This window comes from Xylocopa sonorina, chromosome 6 (assembly GCF_050948175.1).
Source record: "Xylocopa sonorina isolate GNS202 chromosome 6, iyXylSono1_principal, whole genome shotgun sequence".
NCBI classification, from domain to species: domain Eukaryota; kingdom Metazoa; phylum Arthropoda; class Insecta; order Hymenoptera; family Apidae; genus Xylocopa; species Xylocopa sonorina.
This window is the reverse complement of record NC_135198.1, coordinates 7,001,182-7,022,350: the sequence shown is the minus strand read 5'-3', so window position 1 is coordinate 7,022,350 and position 21,169 is coordinate 7,001,182. Positions and strand designations below refer to the sequence as shown.

The following is a 21,169-nucleotide window of genomic DNA, read 5'->3' as shown; positions in this document are numbered from 1 at the left end:
TCATTCGTGATATTTAACATTTCCATTTTTCTAGATGTGTATACTTGTGATTTTCTGCTGTGAATAGTATGCCTATATATCTATATAAATATATACAAAGAAGTAGAAGTTAAATTTTCTCTTATGTTTGTAAATAACCGTTTTTTATGATTGATCTATGTTTTTGAACCCTCCTTAATGATAATTTTATAAGTACAATATAAAGGCAATATAAATCTATTCTTAAAGATTTATCAAATCTGTTTATTTGCATACTTTGTACAATACAAATCTTATATAAAAAGAAAGGAAACTTGTTTCATTTATATTTTATGTACTACTTTACTCTTTTATATTTATTTGATAAATAATTTTAAGAAATTGTACAGAAACCGAGAAAAGGAAAAATGGTTCTTATAGATATGTGTTACGTACATATACATATATATATACATATATATACGTATGTATAGACGTAAATGTAAATATACGCGTTTTTGAACAAAAGGCATCGTATCGCGTGAATGTCATAAATGATCGACTATTAAATAAAGTCACTGGTTATAACAAAGCACCGTTTAAATATATTTGTATAAAGTTTGTTCAGGAGCGTCCCATACGGATGTGTCGGGGATACGAGAAGAAGGGATGATCAAGAATGATCTTGACAAGGAGTTTGGCGTAATTGCGAAAGTAGGTGACCTCTGACAGAAATTGAAAATCAATAAAGTGCAGCGGAGTTCGTGGTACACCAGACAACGAAGGTAGCTCCGCGCTGCGGTTTCGAGGTTATGTTGTCCGAGGCTGAGAAGCTAGAGCGTCGGACGTTCTATTTTCGTTTCGGCGAAAAGTGTTTATTCTTGCCAGTCGTAGGCGCGCGTTACGCATTATAATGCATCTAAATGCGAGGAGAAGTCACGAAAGTGCCGTGAGATAGTACAAACATGGGCAGAAGAAAATCTCACGGATCATCTAAAAGTAAACAACACGTTTCTCATCAAAGGCAATTGTCGTTGACGAAAAGAAACGAGATAAATGCCTTGTGCGAAAAACTATTCCTTCGTAAGTACGATTCTCGTGGACATATTTTTATAAATCGACACATTCTTTCTACATCTCGTACCACAGATACGTAGCATGTTTAATATGAGATAAGGGAAATGTTATGCGAGCGCATCAAATTTTCATATGATTACTGAAAAATGAACGAGAACGTTTCGATGTTAAATAGAGAATAATTTTAGGAATTTTATATCGTCTAAAACTTCAAATTTACGAGGCATGTATTTGCTTAACCTCGTGGTTCTTTGAAATTTGAGAAGCTTCGATATTAATTCGTAATGCGCTTCGTAAGGTAATAATGATTTTCATTCTAATTTTTTTTTGTTTTCCTTTGTAGTGAGCATTCATTCAGCGTACGTGACGCAATTATGGGACAATTACGTGGAGATATCAACGATTTTGGAGAAGGTTAAACGGTTGGAGGAAATGAAGACGGAGTCGCCGAAACGGTCCCAGGGGATTGGACAATTCATAAATTGGCTCAAAGAGAATGGCGCGAACATAGACGGAGCTAGCGTGGCCGAGTTTCCGAGATACGATTTAGGCTTAAAAGCGGACCGTGATTTCCTCGAGAACGAGTTAATCTTAAGGATACCCAGGGGACTTATTTTTAGTATTCATAATGCGGCCCCAGAGTTGAGCGTTCTTCAAAATGATCCATTGATACAACATATGCCGCAAGTGGCGCTCGCGATCGCGCTTCTTATTGAAAGACACAAAGAAAACTCGAAATGGAAGCCTTATTTGGATATTCTTCCTACTACTTATACAACCGTATTATACATGACTGCTGCTGATATGATTGAATTGAAAGGCAGTCCCACTTTGGGTAAATGTTTACGCAAATTTATTAAAAATATAGTCCAAGTGACGGGTTATTTACTGTATTTCAATCTGCAATCAAATTTTTACCTTTTTTTAAGGAAATCAGTGAGTCAAATTCATTTCATTTCAATAATTTCTATGCGTCTTTTGTTACAGAGGCTGCTTTGAAACAATGCCGAAATATTGCAAGACAGTATTCCTACTTTAATAAGGTATTCCAAAACAACAATAATGCTGTATCTGCTATACTCAGGGATGTTTTTACTTATGAAAGATACTGGTGAGTAACTAAACATTCATTTTATGATTTTTTAGAAAAGGTAATTTATTACATAAATAAATATATTTTACTCTACATATACATATTTAAAAGGATAAGTTTACAACATCAGAGAAATCTATCATTGTTTCCTGATTATGAAAAAACTCTCAAGTAAGTTAATTGCTACAAACTAATGTTACCTTTAACTTACTATTTTAAATTATATTAAATTCCGTTAGAGTTATCGGAATAATATTTATCAACTCTATACAATTGTATGTACAAACGGACATGGTTTGTAAAACCAGTTTACTCAAACTCGTAAAAAATAATCTGGTTGACGTCAAAGTAGGCAATCTATTTTTAACGCTCCATATACAATTATATTTTTACTAACATAACTTGTAATCTGAGTCTTTTATGTTTAAGCCCAAGTTATTTTACTATTCCAAATCAGATGTTAAATATTTACTTAAATTAAAGTAGAAATTACGACTGTAGAAATTCAGGAGCAAAATTTGGCTTATGTTAGAAAAGATCCAGGTTACAAATATAGGATTTATGTGTATATACTCTAACTTAACATAAATATAAGAATACTGTTGTTTTTCTACAAGACAGTGTTACAGGTGTGCCTCTAGTCGTTTTATTTCATGTAATCAGGTATGGTTTCCCAGCTATCGTTAGCGTCTAGAGAGTCATTATCGATGTCGCTCCTGGAATCCATCTCTTTCTGAGACTCTATAGTTTCGTTTCGCTCTGGCCTTTTTGTCGTCGAAGTAGCGACTACGTTGACCATTACGGTACTCAGGCTGCTCGAGTTGGACAGCTTCCTAGCCGCCATCATTGGACCCTGAAACACCGCTCTGGAGAAGGTGTTTCTGTACCTATACTTTTGTTTCTGTCGAATCCTACAAATAATGAATATGGCCAGGAAAACTACAAGAGTCACGCCTAAAATAGCCCCACTTGCTATTATACTGGGTTTCACTTTCATTAGGGCTTTTCCTTTCTCGCTTCTATTCTCGTCGTCGACGAGAACGTTGCTCGTTTCACTGTACACCGTCTGGATGTCGATGGAATTTGGTTCCTGCTTTACAACCTCCCTAACGAATCCAGATTCCATGACGTTAGAACTGTCGTTAACACGTATTGTTTCTGCCTCGTTGTTTACGAACATCATGCTGAGATTGTTTGTTTGTGTAGACTGTTTTCTTTTGTCTTCATTATCGTACTGACCAGCCAAATCTCTCTGAATATCCTTCATGAATGGTAGAGAACCGAACGTTGTCAAAAGATCAACAATCTGCACTGTACGATGTTTCTCTTTGATGTTTTCCCTCTCATTATCTGTCTCTGAAACAGTATGGTGGTTCGCATCTTCATTTTTAACCTTCGACTCTAAATGAGATAACAATTGCTCAGTTGTATTTTCTTCGTGATAAACGGGATTCATCGAATTGGACGGTGAATCGTTGCTTCCTATATTTTCAGTTGACTTTGGCAAAAAATGATTAGTTCCTTTGTCATAATCATTTTCGTGGCTTGCGATAGCTCTTCCCTGATCGGCTAAATCCTCTTTAATTGGCATAGTTGTTCCTTCTTTGGAACTACTCGTATCCTTTATTCGGTGATCATCGTTTGATTTCTGTGCTTTGAGTCTTGACACTTCAGCTAAATGGATCTTACTAGAGCCTCTCTGCCTCAACTCAATCAGTTCTTCTAAACTCATATTCCTTGATTTTAGAAGACGCTCTAATCTCTTCCCTGCGGACCCAGAAGCGAACAACTCAAAAATTTCAGCTCGAGCATCCGGCTCCACTTTAGACGCATTAACATCGTAATTCTTTTTCTCGGTTGTATTTATATGTTCGTGGTCTTTCATGGTATTATTACCACCATTTTTTTCTGCAGGTGGATCCCTTGAAAACGTTTGACTACCCCCGCCAGTGGAATTGACAGTATGAGATATCGCATCCAACGCAGTCTCTATTTCCTTTATTATCATCTTGTTCGTGTCACTTTCATCGATGGAACTGCCGGTTTGCATTCTGTGCTCTGGTTCATAGTATACTGGTGCATCACTCTGGTACTCTTTCTCAGGAAAATGGTTAAACTTGCTTTCAGAATGCTCCACTATTTCTCTTTCACCCTTATTCTTAAACTTTTCACTTTTGTGATCGAAATACTGTTTTTCATTTTCAGAAGTGAGCGACAAATTGTTCGCTGATTTGGAACGTTCGGTAGGGCTCAGTATCTTCTCGATACTCAACGTCGAGCCTTTATCCTCAAATTGGCCCTTGGAATCACCCACCGCAGACTGATTGAGCTCTCCGCTTTTCATCACTAGCCAAACCGGCGATGCACCGTTCCGTCCCTTCTTGTAATCAGTGAAATCGGAGAACTCCATGATCTCGTCCTCGTCGAAGCTCTCCATCTTGATTTCACCATCATTCTGCGATTTCGCAGTAGCATCATCCGCCTGCAATAGCTCCATGGAATTCGTTGCAACCGGCAACGGCACGGGTGTCGTAACGACTTTGCCGCGCGTTGGATCAACATTTGCTGGAACTGATTTGCCAGTCGTTGGCTTGCCAGCTCCCAGGTACACTTCATCGTTTACTCTAATGGCCGAAGGTATCCTTGTATTCGTACGATTTTTGCGTAACGTATGTCCTGTAGAAACGATCGAAATTACGAGTCCTTCCTTACCAAGATCTCTATGAGAGTTAATTGCCTTCATTGACTCCGTGCCAATGATCCATTCTGGTCTTTTCGTAGTCGACAGTTTCACGAACGAGTTAGACATTATCTTTGTAGCCTCTTCGATATAGTCTTCAGTCATGTCAACGTCTTTCATCCTCAGAGCGTTGATCACGTCTGCCTTGCCTTTCAAAAGATCGTTCAGAGTCAGGTTTCTCCGTTGTAGAATCTCAGACAAACTTAGACCTTCTTCTTGCTGCATCTTTAATAAAGACTTCAATTCCATAGCATTCCGGGAATGTTTGCTGTTTTTAGACGTTGATTCTTGTGAGCTTTCCTGGTTATTCACTCGAGACCAGGGTTCAGAGTCCTTGGTATTCAACAATGTTTCATTCTCGGCCAGAGCAAATTCGTAGTTTTGTGGAGGCCTTCTCTTTCTTGGACGAGGCTTTAAGTATTCATCATCGTTGAATTCATGCTCATAATCATTCGGTCTAACTTGGAAAGTCTCTCTGTAGCTGCTTAATATCGTTTCCTTGTCCTTTTTAAGATCTTTACTGTGTTCTTCCTTCGTGGTGCCAGTTTCCTTGAACACAGTTGGGTCTTCGCCAACCCGGGATCGATTCCTCTTTCGTGGCAGAGCTTCCTCGCGTTCTCGATGACCACGTCTGTTTCCTATCGTCTCGTAGTCCTCGTAATCGGTGCGAGGTAGTAGTCTAGGGCTATTTCTTGAACGAAGGAGAGTCTCACGACCGTTGATCTGGCGATGCTTTGTTTCACGATGCTCGTAATCATCGTCTTCCGCCTCGGTGTTGTCTATCTCGTCTCTGGAGAAGCGTGAAAACTGGGAGAACGGAAGCAGAGGCACCGTATCTCCATCCCTCCATTTTGGTTCCAGGGCTTCGCCGTTGTTTCGCCATTTGCCAACCAGCCCAGCCGAATTCTCGTCCCTGCTGTCCGACCAGCGTCGAATTTCCTTCTAAAAATAATTTCATCTAGATAAATGATCGACTTACTACGTGGGAGGTTGAAACAATAGGCTGTTTCAGCATTTTCGTTTTGCAATTACAAAGGTTGTTAAGTTTCTCTTAAAGAAAAGTTACAAGTTGTCCCAGTTTCTAGAATCACCCCGTATACTTTTACTGCATTCTTTTAAGCACCGTTTAAATTAGGTAATGCGATTCGAGAATCAATTCTTAAGAAAATCTTATGAGACTTCATCGAATTTTAATTATGAAACATTTTTCCAATATTAAGTCATTAGTGTAACGCAGAACTTTCTTAACACACAATGTGGAATATCTCTCCCTAAAACATAGATAGTGATTGAGAAAAGGGATAGCTTATACAGTGACTTAAATAACTTTTACGTTATTTCTTAACATGAGCACTGAGTTTTAGAACAGGCTGGTGGCTTTTTGGCGTAGAAGCAGCTCGATAATTTCCTCCCCGTTTACTATTGCAAACAAAAGCCACATCTGTGCGTGAGAAATGACACAAGAACGTCATTATTTCCTGCGGATTCTTCGTGATAGCAATCAGAGCTGCTTCCACTCGTAACACTTAGAAAGTATTATCTTTTTTTCTAACGTAATCCTCGATACCTCAAGAAACTGCGTCTTTATTATTCTTATTAAGTAATTGTAAAAAAAGAAAAGTGGAACGCATTTCCGCTGCCTCTTTCGGAATATCTGTACATCTATTTGATCCAATATTGACTACTAGACAAGAAGTACTATTTAAATTAGTCGTGCCAATTTAATCGCTTGATTTAATTAGAGTACTCAATACATTTCTAACGATAATCGTCCTCTGTTTCGTGTACAGTCAGGCGTAAAAGTTTAAATACAACTCCTGAAACTTCATATATTTAAAAAATAGGAGGAGAAGGAGATTTTGTACATTTTATAGACCGTACTTATTTCATTCTGGTACTTGTATCATCGTTTCTTTCTCGCCAGGTTTATTAATTTAGAAAATAGTACGTAAAGCATTTTTAAGAATTACTTGTATATGCTTTCACAGTTATGGATGGTCGTGAAATGTTCAAAATTTCTGTGTTCTTTCTTTTCTCAAATATTTGAAATCTTGCCAGGTGTTTATATATGTTTGTGTATGCTGGCTGTAGGCGCGAATATTCTCTTTCTTTTCTCGTGTGATCTACGAGCATGTCGTGCAGTTGCGAGAATGATCAAATTTGTTCGAACACGCGAAATATGCGACAAAATGTTTGTAAAGTCTCGAACTTTCCGCGGCCGATACTAACTTTCTCTTTCTCTGACGGCTCGCGCGCTACTGTGCGGCCGGTTTTTTTTCCGCGGTCCTCGCATTGACGTGCGTTTTGACATTTGCCGTCGTCAGGTATACTTAAGAAGCAATTTTGAAACACGACACAATCCACTTCGCGGCGGAAACGCTCGATTATAGGTTCCAGAGTTAGTTTATTCGATTTCAGATTTCGTGTTTCACGCGTAAAGAAAGTCATTGATGTTTTTCGATCATATACTCGTCGTCCATCGCAGAACAAGTCATGAAATTCGTCGTGATAAATGGAATTTTGCGTATCAAGTATAAAACATTAAAATTTATTGCAACGTAGTCCTTATTGACCAATTACAGTTTATTATCTTTACTCTATAATATCCGAATAATTATATAAAGATTAGAAGAAGAAATTATATAAAGTCAAACGGGTTTCCACTGTAGGTATTTTTAGTTTAAAATTCAGTTGTTATTTATGAAGAATATTCCTTCCATTGTAGAATGAAGCGTTTTGTTCTGAGTCAGTATGTTGTTCAGATTATCTACTCTAGCTTTACGTTAGTGTTTCTCTTCCATTTTCTTTTTTTTAACAGTATATTAAATAGAATTAGAAAGGAATTTTGTTCTAAATTACTTCTGCTATGATGAAACTTTATCAGATATTGCATAACATTTAACAAATTCATTTTTATAGCCTTTGGAATGCAGATAAACATTACACATGAACAACTAAGTCCGTTTCTTTTTTTATTCTTGTATTTTACTTCTAGTTATTGTAGCAAACAATTTTGCAGAGAAGTAAAAGGATTAAAATGTTCATTTTCGTTTAATCGATTGCTAATTCTTTAAACGGGTACAAAGATCCTCTGTGAAACTCGAAAAATTAATCTGCGCGTGTTTAAAGGTTCCGTCACGTTCTGGGTAATCACTGATGTTGCGTTCTTTTCTTTTGCATTCATATTTTACAGGCGCGAGTGGATAAATGTGCCGTGTAACATTTCCTTCAAATTTGCTTCCTCATATCCTACGTGATAAACATTTGAATGCTAGGTTTAAAATGTTTTGCACAGAGATGTCCAATTTTCGATTTGCCAAAATAAATAGTCTTCTTCTGGTAAACCTTCCAAAGGAGGGATGCGTTTAACTCTTCTTCGTCGATAAAAGGAATCGTATACGACGCATGTGTACTAATGTGTTCTTTTCTTCCGTCAGAATTACAAGATGCGTGCCGAGGCTTGAATTAATTAGTATCCCGAGATGTCGTTTAGGTCATTTCACGTAAATAGCAGGACATTAGTGTTCGATGCTTTCGCGAAGTTGTCGTTGGAACGTCTCGTGCATTTCGCAACGTACCTGTTCCGACAGGGAGAAAAATAATGGACAAAAAGGAGAAAAAACGCGACCGGTTAAAATGGTAGAATATCACGTCCGCATAAGGGACGTTCACCCTTTCGTTCGAACGCCTGACTAGCGTGTTCAACTTAATATGGTAATTAGCTACTAATTATTGTTAAAAGCGTAGAGCGTATTATGTAAATTTTCATAACATGTTCGAGTAATATTTTTCTACATATTTAAAATCAAATTTGTGCAAAATGTACTTTCGGATAAAGTCAATCGTTTCTTTCATTTGGGATTTAATTTTGTGAATCGTGAACAAAAATTTGTTTAACAACAAAAGGCCTTTCAGGCCTTTACTCCTTTTAGTCGTCTCTATTCTTAATCCTTTTCTCGTTTTCACTCACTAGTCCTGTTGCTGTAAAACCAGCCTCATCGATAAGAAATTAGTCAAGCGCATCTCGTTCTGTGTTATCCTGAGCTGCATGCAGTTATTGAGGGTTCATCGTAATGGCGTGAAACAACATTGGAAACTCTTACTTAAAGGTGATACTCCATAAAATTCCAAGAACGTGAAAGTGTCCGAATAGTTTATCGCGAGGTATTGTAACTGAAATTTCTCTTTCGTTCCTTACCCGATGGCTCGTATCGTCGTCCCGGTTAACGAGCCCGGCGCTCGCTCGAACGGGTTCGGCTGCTGCGAGCCTACCGCGAGGGAAATCGAACGTGCAGAGCATCAACAAGAGCGGACAGTATGTTTTCCACATCGCTGCAGTGCGATCGAAACGCGGACAGTTCCTCGTCGTCGAAGCACCAGCTCTCTCGCGGCTCCTCCACGTTGCCGTGGCTCCACTGCTCCTCCGTCTCGTCCTCGTCCCAGCCGAGCAGGTGCACGCAAATCGTTAACGCGCACAGGATAACGAAGATCGCGTTCTTCCTGTTGCACAGACCGAGAATTCCTTCAGGGTTCATACAGAACCGTCTTTGATTCTCCCTCGCTGTTAATCACCGCTTACCACGCGATCAATTCGCTGTTGCCGCCTATATTCGATCTTCCACCTATTCTCGAACACTGCTTTATGATATATTACGCTCAAACGATCTGTTCACGATATCAAACAAGTCGAGTAGCTTTGTTGTTGTATCGAGGATACTTTGGCGAGGCTCTAGCAATTGTTTAGGAATATATATTTGTATGCCTTTACTCAGTTTGTCTTTAAAATGTAGGTTTTAGTCCACCGAACGGCATAGATAGTTAAGCGTATAGCTCGCGAGCACGTCACAGCAGCAGACGATCGCGATCTACCATTTTTATCGGCCCCGTTGTTGCTCTTTTTACGATGAACGGCGGCGCTCGAGTCTGCGAACGGGTCTCTTTCGTTTACTTTCGAAGCGGCACTAAGTAATAACGCTCTTCTACGCTCGGCAAATCGTACTCGCGGACTGACGCCGGTTTTCTCCGCGCACGGTCCCTAAGTAAGTCGGTGAAACTCGAGAGCAGTCTTTTACTAAAACGTTTGCCGCAAACGCTCTCCCCGTCCCGGCTGCCGGCCTCTGGCCCATCGACGAATTATAAGAAATGAATTTCATCTTGTCCGTTGGCCATGGTTCGCCACGGGGACAGAGCCGGTTTCTAGTCGCCTTGAGAAGGAAAAATAAGCGCAATAACGTAGGATCCATGTAGACGATTCGGATATTGTTCTTAAAATGAGACACTGTGAAAAGGAATGTACGTAATTGATGCGAGTAATTACTTTCTTAACACAAATGAATTAGTTCTAACCGAGCAGGCGTAGTGTTTAGTTAGAGTTAAGTATCGCGCTTAATTTCTAAATGAAATTTAAAAAAGGGGAATGCAGGAAGAAGTAACTTAACTAATCTCTCTCTCTCTCTCTTTCTCGCTCTTTTTCCGTTGCTCACTTTCAGTTTCTCGAATTCTCTTTTAGTTCTTCGTTCATTCACTCTCGCTGGGTCTGGCACGCAGTCCTTTTTGTTCAACTATCAGCCATAGTGCTTCTCGTTCACACCAGTTTCTTTTCATTCGTTATTCATTTCGTACAATCTGGATGTACCTCATTATTCGAGTACGAAATGAGTATTTGGAGAATTGAATCAGTTTGTAGGGACATTGAACAGGGAGATCTGACTGGAATATGGAAATCAATGAATAATTAAATATTACTAATTGAATATAGTAGTTTAGAGTAAAACTTAATTTATTTCATCGAAGAAAGATTAGGCAATCAACATAATACCAGTGTATTCGCTTATCTAACGCAACTTATTGGAGAATTATATAATTAAACGAGTCCCTTCTACTGTTTGGAAAGTTCCAGTATAACTATGGGTACGAGTCTGCCTCGAACCAAGGAATCGTTAGGTTGATTGTTTAATGATTTCTTTATTCCGGTCTTGTAATTAGAGAAGATCGCAAAACAGCGAATAATTCCGGCGTTATGTAATAACCCAGATAAACTGTATCTATATCCATCGAGAAAGTGAATCCGCGATGATACAAGAGAATTCTTTTTTCCCATGCTGCTGATACGGAATTCTGAATCACAATTAAGAGATTGATCGATTCATATCAGTCGATTCGTTAATCGTAGGATAATTATGCAATCGCTTGGACGTCTCTTTAAAAATGTCTAATCAGTGGCTTCGCTTTTAATTTTGTTTTCATAAGTTTCACTAGTCAAAACCACAAAGAATGCATAATGCGACGAAAACGAATATGTACATAGCTATTCCTTATTTCTCATGTTGAAATGTGAAATTTAATGATCGTGATTTGCAGAAGTCTGCTGGTTTGTGTCGCAATATTACAAAGGCTATGAATATTAATTTAGTCAATGATTAAACGTTGTAGCATTATGCAGTGTCTGTTACTTGACATTAAAATCTAAAATGTTTCCACAATCAGGCTCTTGGGAAGAAGTAATTCCCACAATCGTTATCCACTTCGTCAACGGAATTCCGTAAAAGAGCTAACGGAAAACAGTCTTTCCACGCAATTGTACGTATCTGAATCATCTTCGAACGGCCATCAGGCAGAAAAATGCAAAAACTTAGAGGATAGTAGGTTAATCGTATTATTCCACAACATCTTCGCGGATGGTAGCCACGGTGAAATCGTCAATCCTGTGTAGAACTTATTTTTACTTTATTTTTCCATTTTTGTATAAGTTATTCGTATACAGTGGCAGTAAAAAATTATCAAAATACTATCAGCCAAACGGTTGCCCCTATGGAAGGCTTTTTACCCTAACACCTTAGGAAGTTTCCAGGCGAATGTTAATTTCTTAACGATCATTCTGTTCGAGTTATTGAATTAGTTTCCATCAATTAGAATAATTCTGTAGCTTCCCGTGAGACTCGAAAGAGGTAATTTCAGTCTTTATACGCGACGATGACGGCGGACCGGAATTAGTTGCGCCTGAAATCACCCAGCGATTTGCACACGCGGTCGATCTAAATGGGCATGGTTTCGCCGATCGACGGACGCCTTGCGTCGCGGTGCAAAGACGGCGAGCCTCGTTGTCCCGGCTAATAGAAAGTGCGGCTCCGTTGAGATCTCACGATCTTCGATTCGTCGTAGCACGACCTTCCCACGTGCAGCAGTCCGTGCATCCATCCCCACGGTTCGCGGGATGCCTGTAGCTCGTCTCCAGATCTTTATCCGTCCCAGCCGAGCCGAGATATTGCGAAACGAGCTGCGACTTGGTTTTTATATCCCCGCTTCCTTTTATTCTCGACGTCTCCGTGCAGAGCTCTCGTTAGCCGTGCCTCTGCCGCGCTTTTCTCCGTAATTAACCGACACTGCTCCCGGTCCATTCATATTGTGGCGCACCGAGTACTGTAAACTGAACAATCCGCACGCAACTTAGAACCGGACGCGTGCTATTACTTAGGCGCGAGGCGAGATCCTTTCGGTTGATTTATTTTCTGTTGCGAATCGCCTCAAGTTAAAACTGAAAATGGTATGAAATCAGACCAACCGTGTAATTTAGAGCATTGGATTTAATTTATTAGAAGCAATAACGATAGATTATATTCGTAATCGAAATGTTCTTACATTTAAGTTCCTGTGTTGGATGGACTGATGCAATTACTTGTTCATTAACTTCGATTTTCCCAAATAGAGAGGAAATGAGAAAATAGGAATGAATAATATTAATACCGATGCGATAATAATCATTTTTGTTCATGTTCATTCACAGAGCGTGAAACAGGCTTAAGAAAGATGATCGTTCGAGCTTCGAATCAGAGAGGATCCCGCGTACTTTCACACGAGGCTGAAACTTTCATACGATTTATCTGCTGGCGGCGGTACGCACGAGAAACGAGCGTTCCCTTTTCCCGTTCTTTTTTCACGGGATGTAATTTTCTATTATCACATAAACGCGTCTGCTCGCTTCCAGTTTCCCAGCTGGTTCATTGAATCGCGGTTACCCTTCTTTTCGCCTCGGGGATCGAGGATCCGTCGTCGTCCATTGTTTATTACAGCTGGTCACAGGACTTGTAGACGATAGATTACCGTCTGAAAAGTTTCGATTATTATTTCGATTGGAAATGGTTATATAGATATCCGGGAAAAAATGTATAAACTCGCTTCTGGAGACAGATTTCCTTTTACGTAAGAGGAAGCAATCTAATAGCCACGCGACAAGCAGAACGATCTCGACAATACGATCGTAGCTTTCGTTTACCCTGCAGAATGTGTCCACCTTTGTCCTGTTACGATGATTTTAATAGGTGAACTACAAAGTGAAAACAGCAAAAGTAAATTCATTCTCGTCTTCCTACTAATTTAATCGCATGCATTTTGCTTTGACAACCCATAAAAACGTTTTTACGCGCTCGAAATCTCGTGTTTTAGAAAGCAACCAATTGTATAGATCTTTTCCTTGTTTCCATTTTTTTTTTTTTTTATAATTTTATGACTACTTGTTCTCGAGTTCCGATACCCATACAAGCTGTCCGCTATTTTCCCCTTGTAAAAGTAATTTTTACTAGACTTAATCCTTCGTTTCTCCGTAGAGAGAAAGAGGGAGAGAGAAAGAGAGAGAAAGTCGAGGGAACCAGGCTCGCGTTGTCGGCAGAACGATGGCAATGAATCTTTTTACTTCCATTTCCGGAATTGTGGGTCAAGTTCTTGCCCGAAAAAGCAGGTACAGCTGCTGTGTATAACATGACATCGCACTCCAGCCTGCCTCTCACGAAGGCGAAAGTTGCTTCCACGCTTTTGAGAACTATTTCCGCGGTTAGCACGATGTCTGAACGTACACGTGTATCTTCAACGTTACAACGTTCGTGAAATCTGTATGAGAGTACCTTTGCAATTTATAAAATCCAGCTTTTTTATGTAATCTATATGCTCTTGTAACTTTTCTTGTACGAATTGAAAATCCTCATACGAAATGAAAGTGGATCTCCTTTGGTTTAAAACTCAGCAAAAACTTATATTTGTTTGTTTATGATTGCCCTGAAGATAGTCTGAAACGAATTCGCCATTTATTTTATATTATTTCCATAGTACATTGTCGTTGAGAATGTTTCCTAATACACACATAGTGCAAAGGTCATATTAATTCAAAATAAAATATATATAATTCCAGCCACTTCGGCGATTTTTAATAAAAATAGTCTCCAAGACTGTACGTGTCTTCAACTCGATAGGTAAACAAAAAAAAACTGCTATATGTGTATATGTTAATGTTACAGCTGGGCAGTTTCTACTGTAATGACGAGGCAGAACCTAATTCCTAGTGAAGACGGTTCACGCATGATCCACGCTTTGATCCCAATGTGGGACATGTGCAATCACGAGAACGGGAGAGTAAGTTTGTCACGTTTTACGCTCATATTGGAGACAGTTTCTTGGATTCCGGCGCCTAATGCAACGCTATTTTAATACACGTTAGCTAACAGGCGTGGAACAGGAAGTGGCTCTATCTAGTCGTCTGAATGATTGCAACTGTTTGTACTTACACGCAATATTTTCAATGGTTTTTTACGATGGTCTTCTTCTGTTTTTGCTTCAGATCACCACCGATTTCAACGCGACGTCCGATTGTTGCGAGTGTTATGCTCTGAGGGATTTTAAACAGGGGGAGCAAATATTCATTAGCTATGGGTCCAGAACGAATTCCGACTTCTTTGTACATTCAGGATTTGTTTACATGGATAACAAACAAGTATATTACCGTTTAAACTAATTAAAATTTGATGTAATTATAGAACTGTACAGCCCATTTGCTCTGAAACTTCCAGGTGTCCACGAATAGGTTCGAATGTTAAGTGAATAACATTCATCTTCCTTTCCTTTTTGCAGGACGGTTTCAAATTACGACTTGGAATTAGTAAGGCCGATTCTCTTCAAAAAGAGCGTATAGAGTTGTTAAACAAATTGGATCTGCCCTCAGTCGGGGAGTTTCCGTTAAAGCCAGGAACAGAACCGATTTCCGATTTTCTGCTGGCATTTTTGAGGGTGTTCAGCATGCGCAAAACGGAACTCGCCCATTGGATACAGTCGGATCGTGTTAACGATCTGAAGCACATGGATTGCGCGCTTGAGACCGTCGTCGAAGAGAACGTCAGAAAATTTTTGCTCACTAGGCTGCAGCTGTTAATTGCTAATTATCCGACGACTCTGAAGGTGAAAGTGAAAGAGAACAGAGCACAGTATTAGATGAGATAAACCAGATCGGCACTGTAATGGCAATTCCTTTGTTCTAACGCGTTCCTTCCTCCTCTTTTCATTTTTATAGGAGGATCTGCAACTACTCGAAACTACGTTACCGCAAATCAAGAAATTGGCCATTCAGCTGAGAGTGACGGAGAAAAAGATACTTCAAGGCGCGCTCGAGTACGTGGAACAATGGATTAAAGCTTAAAGAAGTCGACGAATTTTGCTACGCCGATGGGATCGAATTTTTATTAATACTCTAAAACAAATGAATCTTATATAATTTATATGGATCTGACTTAAACTGTGGTATCGAAATATTGGGGAATCTCAACGCGGATCGTTCGACCGACGATCGAACGTATTTATATAGGGTATAAATATAAAGCATAACGCGAAAACAGGCGAAGGACCGGTAGAAAAGGGAGCAACGGTGTAAAATACATTAAGGTGTATAAAACATGAAGCACACTATATATGTATGTGTATTAACAAGTATACAAATGCAAAACAATTGCGTGTTCCGAGATATCGTGGCTCTTGTTTGAAGGAGATGAGAACTTTATGAGCGCAAGGTGTTTTTAATGCTGATTAACCCTACGAAAGTCCTTGTACAATGCTGGCTTTTTACGTCGCAATATATGTGAAATACGTACATCGTTTAACAATGATATTACGTTCAACGTGATGTTGTGAATAGTATAAAGAAAAGAAAAAAAATGTTTCCGGTATGCATCTCCCAGATATTGTGACTCCTTCAAGGGTTAACATCGATGTTTCCTAATCGAGCTATGCTGCGATCCATTTGTGTGCTAATCGAGTTCTAATCTTCAATCACAAGACTTAACGGATACTTTTATTTCAGCTTTGATAAAAGAAGAAGAAAATGAATGTGTACAAACAGAATGTTACTATTCATGAATATTTATTTTTCAAAGGAGATAGTTAAGAGATCTAATTCTTTATGTAAGCTATTGTGCGTTATTACACAGGCCTACAAAATCAGACTTATGAACGATTAATACACCGATAACATTTATCGATAATCGTATCGAACTCTAACAGTACGCATAAAAGTAAGACGAACAGCGAGTTCCAGATATTTCTTAGCCATTAAAGTTGTATTGTATCATGTTTACCCCCGAGATTTTATGCGATTATACTATAAAAAGAAAAAAAAGAAAAAAGATATCGAACGCAGTACGCTTATGTGATTGGTGAACTATACATATAAGGAAACAAATATATCAACGTGTTTCGATAAAACTATATATATATATAAAATGATTCAATCGCGTGTAACAAAAGATAATAAAGTAGAGTAAATTAGAAAACGCTACAGCAGGACTGATAGCTCTGTGTATTGCTTTTTCCAATACATCGGGGCAGACATGATACAGCCAAAAAATGCAAATGTCACGTTAACTTAACATTACATTTCCCTCTAATATAAAGAACACAGAAAATGCATTGTGACGTGGTTACAGTTACTTTAACAAGTCGCTGAAAAATTATCTTCGCTATCTGATCGAAAAAGTTCTATCTTTCAGACTGTCTCATCAAAGTCTGAACACTTAAATACCTCTCTTATATTTTTTTTAATAGTATCAGAATTGCTTAAATTATAACACCCTTACTTGCTTAGAAAATTATTTCAATTTCTACTGCTTATTATTCAGCAGCATATTTTAAAATTTTTATTCCTTTATAAACATTAAAATTGTATTAAGTATTTCTCATATGATAAAAACAAAAGAAATATTTAGTTGTTCGGATTTTAGTGAGACGCGCTGTATATTATCCAAGGAATTGCTCGAGTTTCTTAATTGTACTTTTTGTAAAATAATATCCGCTTTTTATGACAATATCAATGTATCTCGAGTGAGTGTGATCGTTCTGTACTTCATGTCGTCGCTAAAAAAATATACAGATCTGTTTATTCTCGAGGAAGAGGCGTGAAACTGTTACACAGTTTATCTCAGAACTTTTTCATCAGATAATAATATCTAACATTTTATCGAATAATTTATAAGGTGTTTGTCGCCAGTCGTATTTAATTGTACTTAACATGTACTACAATGTGACTGATTTATAGCAACGGCACATTTCATTATTACGATTAATTTTTCTGTGGCGATTACTTTGAGATCTTTACGTTTTATTTCCATTTATTCCATTCAAACTTACGTTTCACAATAATTAAATTCATATTCATAGCGTGTTCCGTAATTCGATTTTATTGTTCGCTAAAGTTATGTTGTTATTTCCGATGGTATAATTTGCCGTCTGCTTTTTTAACTCACGGAGTATTACATCGCTAACGGATTCCTCCTTTTGTTCTCCATTACAGTCGTCTTTTAATGTCTCCTTCTTAACATTCTCAGTGCCGTGATCTTCCTGAAGATGCAAAACTAAAGAAGGTAAGGCATAAAATATTTTGTCACAAAGATTGCACTGAAATGTCTTGCCGTCTGCTGCTTGCAAACAGTGTTCATAATCCTTTATGGTACGATACGTTTGCCTATGTAACGCTAAATGTTTTTCGTGGTCCATAGTTAGGATAAATTCGTACGAACAAATCGGACACTTTAAGTTATGCTTTGTCCACATTGTATGTGCTTTTAATCGATGTAAACTATCATAAACTTTACCACAAACAGGACACTTCATGCATTTGTGATTATTCAACGTTTCTCTGCTTTCGTACAATCCGCTGCATTCCTTGCATTGATAAGTTCTCTCTCTTCGGCACGCGTGCTTAAACCAGTGCTTTTCTAACTGCGGTAACAGATCGAATACTAGCTTGCAGAAAGTGCACACGAACCTTCCACGACGATCTCTTTTCATAGTGAAATTGGACGCTCTTATGTCCCAATGTTTCTCGAAATTATTTTTACGCATTAGATTCTCGTTGCAAAATTCGCATTGGTCTTGATGTTTAGCTAAATGCGTGAACAACATGCCTTGTTCTGTGTTGGTATAATTACAAAAGGAACATACAAAACTGTCATCCTCCTTGTACACGTGAGAGTACAAGTGTTTTTGGAATGAGCTCGAAGTAAAAAACATAGCGCCACATGCTGGACATTTTAAGTACGGTTTACCTCTTTCCGTATAGTATAACGGTAAAGGTCTGAAGTTTTGCAACCATGCAACATTATCTTTGGAGTCCATAGAAGACTCTTCATAGTCTATCTCCTCCATGGTTGGCACACGTTCGTCTATATCGGTAGAAATAATCGAGTGCTCTTCCTCTTTTATTTCAACTATCGGCTCATGCTTAGGTATGAGTTTCCTTAACAGTAGCACTTTGTTGCACCTTGTAGGGCGATATCTAGTTTGAGACTTTTTATTTACCAGAGAGCGATCGTTATTTAGTTTCTTTGCCATTAATGCATTGTCAGATTCCAATTGCGTGATTATTATAAACTCCTTGTTGTTAGGTACAGAAGTGACATAGGACAATGGAGAGTCTGCTCTAAGATCGTCCCAATCGCTGACAGTGGACTCGCTGGCGACCTCAGACTCGTTTTCCATAGATATGAGATCTGAAGTTACATCGCCTTCTTGAGATTCAGCGTATACATCGTCCTCTGCAGAAAGAAGCGCTGTTCTTAATATTTCTCCGTTAGCTATTATGTATTTGTCTTTCTCACAACTTTCTCCACCATTTCTGCTCTTATTAGTCTCCTCGTCGTCCATTGTATCTTTTGAAAAATCTTTGCACTCCGTACCCTCTAATGTTAGCATTTTGCGTCTGTATTAATCCTACGGTTCGTAACCAATAGCTACTGCAACACAAAAGACAGAACGTTACTCCGCTTGGAAACTGTTTACACGGGCAGTGTACAAAAATGGAACATAACCTCATTCTCTGTTATTCCCAGCGTTTAGCGTGTTTATTACGAGCGATCGTAAACAAACGATAACTAAGCCGAATCCTCGAAGGGTCGTTGCTCGTGATCGAAGAAAAAAAAGTGTACTCACGCGTAGACATAAAGTGGCCACTCCTTACGACGCTCTTCGCGGTGCAGACATCGATTTGTATCTGCGTGGAATTCTTTAAAGACGTATCAGAAGACGGGCAAAAAAAAAATATATATATATATACATATATACGATGAGCATTCGTCATTCAGTTCTCGAGACTACGCTAAATCCGTGACTCTTCAAGTTCTCGTTATTAGTCGCATTTGAATAACTTTGATCAGCTGTTTTCTGATTACACAAAATTGACAGGACGTCTCGGTGCGCGTCCAACCGATGACCTGTCGTTGGTGACACGGAAAGTGTCTCTCAACTTCTTCGTGCTAAGCCCTCCATGGCGTTTCGTACGATCCTGCGAGATGAAGGAACGTCGTTCGCAATTATTTTCACGACCATCTGAAAAGAGCCGTTGGTCCAGCAGAATTAGAATTGGCATCGAAGAATTAAATCCTCCCCTACAACGAAGTGTATTGTATTATTTTCGATGCGAGACTTTAACTGTCTTTCGCACGTAAAACGTTTAGTTGAGAAACGCTTTCACAAGAATAAGGCGAATAACTTACGCACACATTCAGAGGCATAGGTATGTGGAAGCGTACATGTAGGGAGAGTCAGCGATTTATTACAGACGTAAGAGAATATTGAGATACTTCTGGCATTCGTGCTTCTAATTTACGTAGGATTAGAATTTGATTTAAGTATTGAACGCGCGTGTATTTTAGACACTGGAGAAAACAGGTGTGAGGAAGAATCCTCGAGTGCGGACGTAGATGGTCATGGAAGTGATGTCACACGGCGCAAGTGACATCACAATGCACTTACTGTGACAACATTGCGTTGTCAGGATGTATATTTCAATAGTTTTATTCTAATTTATTGTATATTTCCCGCTTCAGAGGTAAGAAAGAGAAAGACGCTATAAGAAAGAGTGAGACAGACGATGGTGACCCTACTCTGGAACCCCTGGCGCCATCTCTGTGAAAAGTGCTCAAACTGGTCGCACAGCGTTATCGACAGTGAAGTGAACTACTTAAGAACTACTAGCGCCATCTCTACGAAGAGTACTGAAACTAATTACCGACCTAGCTTCAGCGATCCTTCAAGAGATGGCGCTAGTGCTTCAGTAGTTCACTTCGCTGTCGATAATGCTGAGCGACCAGTTTGAGCACTTTTCACAGAGATGGCGCCACGAGTTCCAGAGTTCACTCTTTCTTATAGCTTTCGTATATATCTTTCTCTCTCTTACCTCTAAAGTGGGAAATATAAAATAAATTACAAAATCGTCAGATCTCAGCAGATGTTTATTATATTAAATATTAACAGAGATTTTGGTTGTTGTTAGTCAACAATTGTAGGTATTGAAAGTCGTATATGTATATTCCTTGAACTCGTAACTAGTAGTAAGTTTAATCTTTACAAATGTTATTTTATAACGTAGTTAAATATAACACTGGTTATACAACCAGGCGAAAGGTTAGTTAAACTATTTAATAAGTTAACAAATACTGTTATACGTTTCCCAAGTTTCTAAACAACGTGACTTAATTATAAATACTTATTAACAGCGCTTATCTAATCAACAAATTGTAACAATTAAATGTTAAAGCTCAGGTATTTAAATTTTGTACAGTTCTAGTAAGAGACTAATTTGTTTGTCTTAACCATATTACAGATTTACTACTCTATAACTAGACGTTTGTTTTGGCTGGTAAAAATTAAAACGAATTCTGAATGAGGTAACAACATATTAAAACGAGAGTTTGAAACGGTGTCTCACTGTTCTTTATCTTCGACTGCTTGATCCTCAGGACCTTGCTCGTTGAAGGAAGCTGGGGAACCGTAACCGTGGCCCTGACCGTATTCGTGGTCAGGACCGTGGCCAAGACCATGGTCAAAACCACCGCCAGAACCATGAACATCTTGCGCGGGGAATGAGTGACCGTACGCAGCTGGATGAGGGAAGGGACCGTTGTAACCTCCAGGATTGTAAGCGCCTGGACCAACAGCTGCGTTTACCGGAACTGGAACTGGAACTGGAACTGGAACTGGAATGTTGTGCTTCA

General features: G+C 38.8%; 4 protein-coding genes across 4 annotated transcripts; 1 reads left to right on the top strand and 3 right to left on the bottom strand.

Moving 5' to 3' along the window:
* Positions 1–514: 514 nt before the first annotated feature.
* Positions 515–16,589, top strand: Setd3 (SET domain containing 3). The gene is made up of 7 exons (XM_076896940.1): positions 515–1,041; positions 1,379–1,870; positions 2,023–2,146; positions 14,156–14,270; positions 14,476–14,628; positions 14,766–15,089; positions 15,202–16,589. Exons 1-7 carry the CDS (start codon positions 924–926, stop codon positions 15,325–15,327), a joined length of 1,452 nt encoding a protein of 483 aa, XP_076753055.1. The 5' UTR covers positions 515–923; the 3' UTR covers positions 15,328–16,589.
* LOC143424664 (uncharacterized) lies at positions 2,218–9,330 on the bottom strand. Its single transcript, XM_076896882.1, has 2 exons — positions 9,067–9,330; positions 2,218–5,810 (listed from the first exon to the last, which is right to left on the bottom strand). Exons 1-2 carry the CDS (start codon positions 9,196–9,198, stop codon positions 2,775–2,777), a joined length of 3,168 nt encoding a protein of 1,055 aa, XP_076752997.1. The 5' UTR covers positions 9,199–9,330; the 3' UTR covers positions 2,218–2,774.
* LOC143424449 (uncharacterized) lies at positions 9,637–10,111 on the bottom strand. Its single transcript, XM_076896505.1, has 2 exons — positions 9,868–10,111; positions 9,637–9,791 (listed from the first exon to the last, which is right to left on the bottom strand). Exons 1-2 carry the CDS (start codon positions 10,109–10,111, stop codon positions 9,637–9,639), a joined length of 399 nt encoding a protein of 132 aa, XP_076752620.1.
* Positions 16,590–17,330: 741 nt separating the features above from the next.
* On the bottom strand, positions 17,331–19,214 carry LOC143424691 (uncharacterized). Its single transcript, XM_076896932.1, has one exon. It carries the CDS (start codon positions 18,867–18,869, stop codon positions 17,331–17,333), a length of 1,539 nt encoding a protein of 512 aa, XP_076753047.1. The 5' UTR covers positions 18,870–19,214.
* Between the last annotated feature and the right edge of the window lie 1,955 nt (positions 19,215–21,169).

Excerpts from the sequence above, each read along its gene's own strand:
- LOC143424664 (XM_076896882.1), bottom strand. The coding sequence starts at position 9,198 with ATGTGGAAAACATACTGTCCGCTCTTGTTGATGCTCTGCACGTTCGAT. Across the intron at positions 5,811-9,066 it reads ACGACGATACGAGCCATCGG|AAGGAAATTCGACGCTGGTC; the intron begins GTAAGGAACGAA and ends AATTATTTTTAG.
- LOC143424449 (XM_076896505.1), bottom strand. The coding sequence starts at position 10,111 with ATGGATCCTACGTTATTGCGCTTATTTTTCCTTCTCAAGGCGACTAGA. Across the intron at positions 9,792-9,867 it reads AAACCGGCGTCAGTCCGCGA|ACTCGAGCGCCGCCGTTCAT; the intron begins GTACGATTTGCC and ends ACCCGTTCGCAG.
- LOC143424691 (XM_076896932.1), bottom strand. The coding sequence starts at position 18,869 with ATGCTAACATTAGAGGGTACGGAGTGCAAAGATTTTTCAAAAGATACA.
- Setd3 (XM_076896940.1), top strand. The coding sequence starts at position 924 with ATGGGCAGAAGAAAATCTCACGGATCATCTAAAAGTAAACAACACGTT. Across the intron at positions 2,147-14,155 it reads TTTACTTATGAAAGATACTG|CTGGGCAGTTTCTACTGTAA; the intron begins GTGAGTAACTAA and ends TTAATGTTACAG. Across the intron at positions 14,271-14,475 it reads GCAATCACGAGAACGGGAGA|ATCACCACCGATTTCAACGC; the intron begins GTAAGTTTGTCA and ends TTTTTGCTTCAG.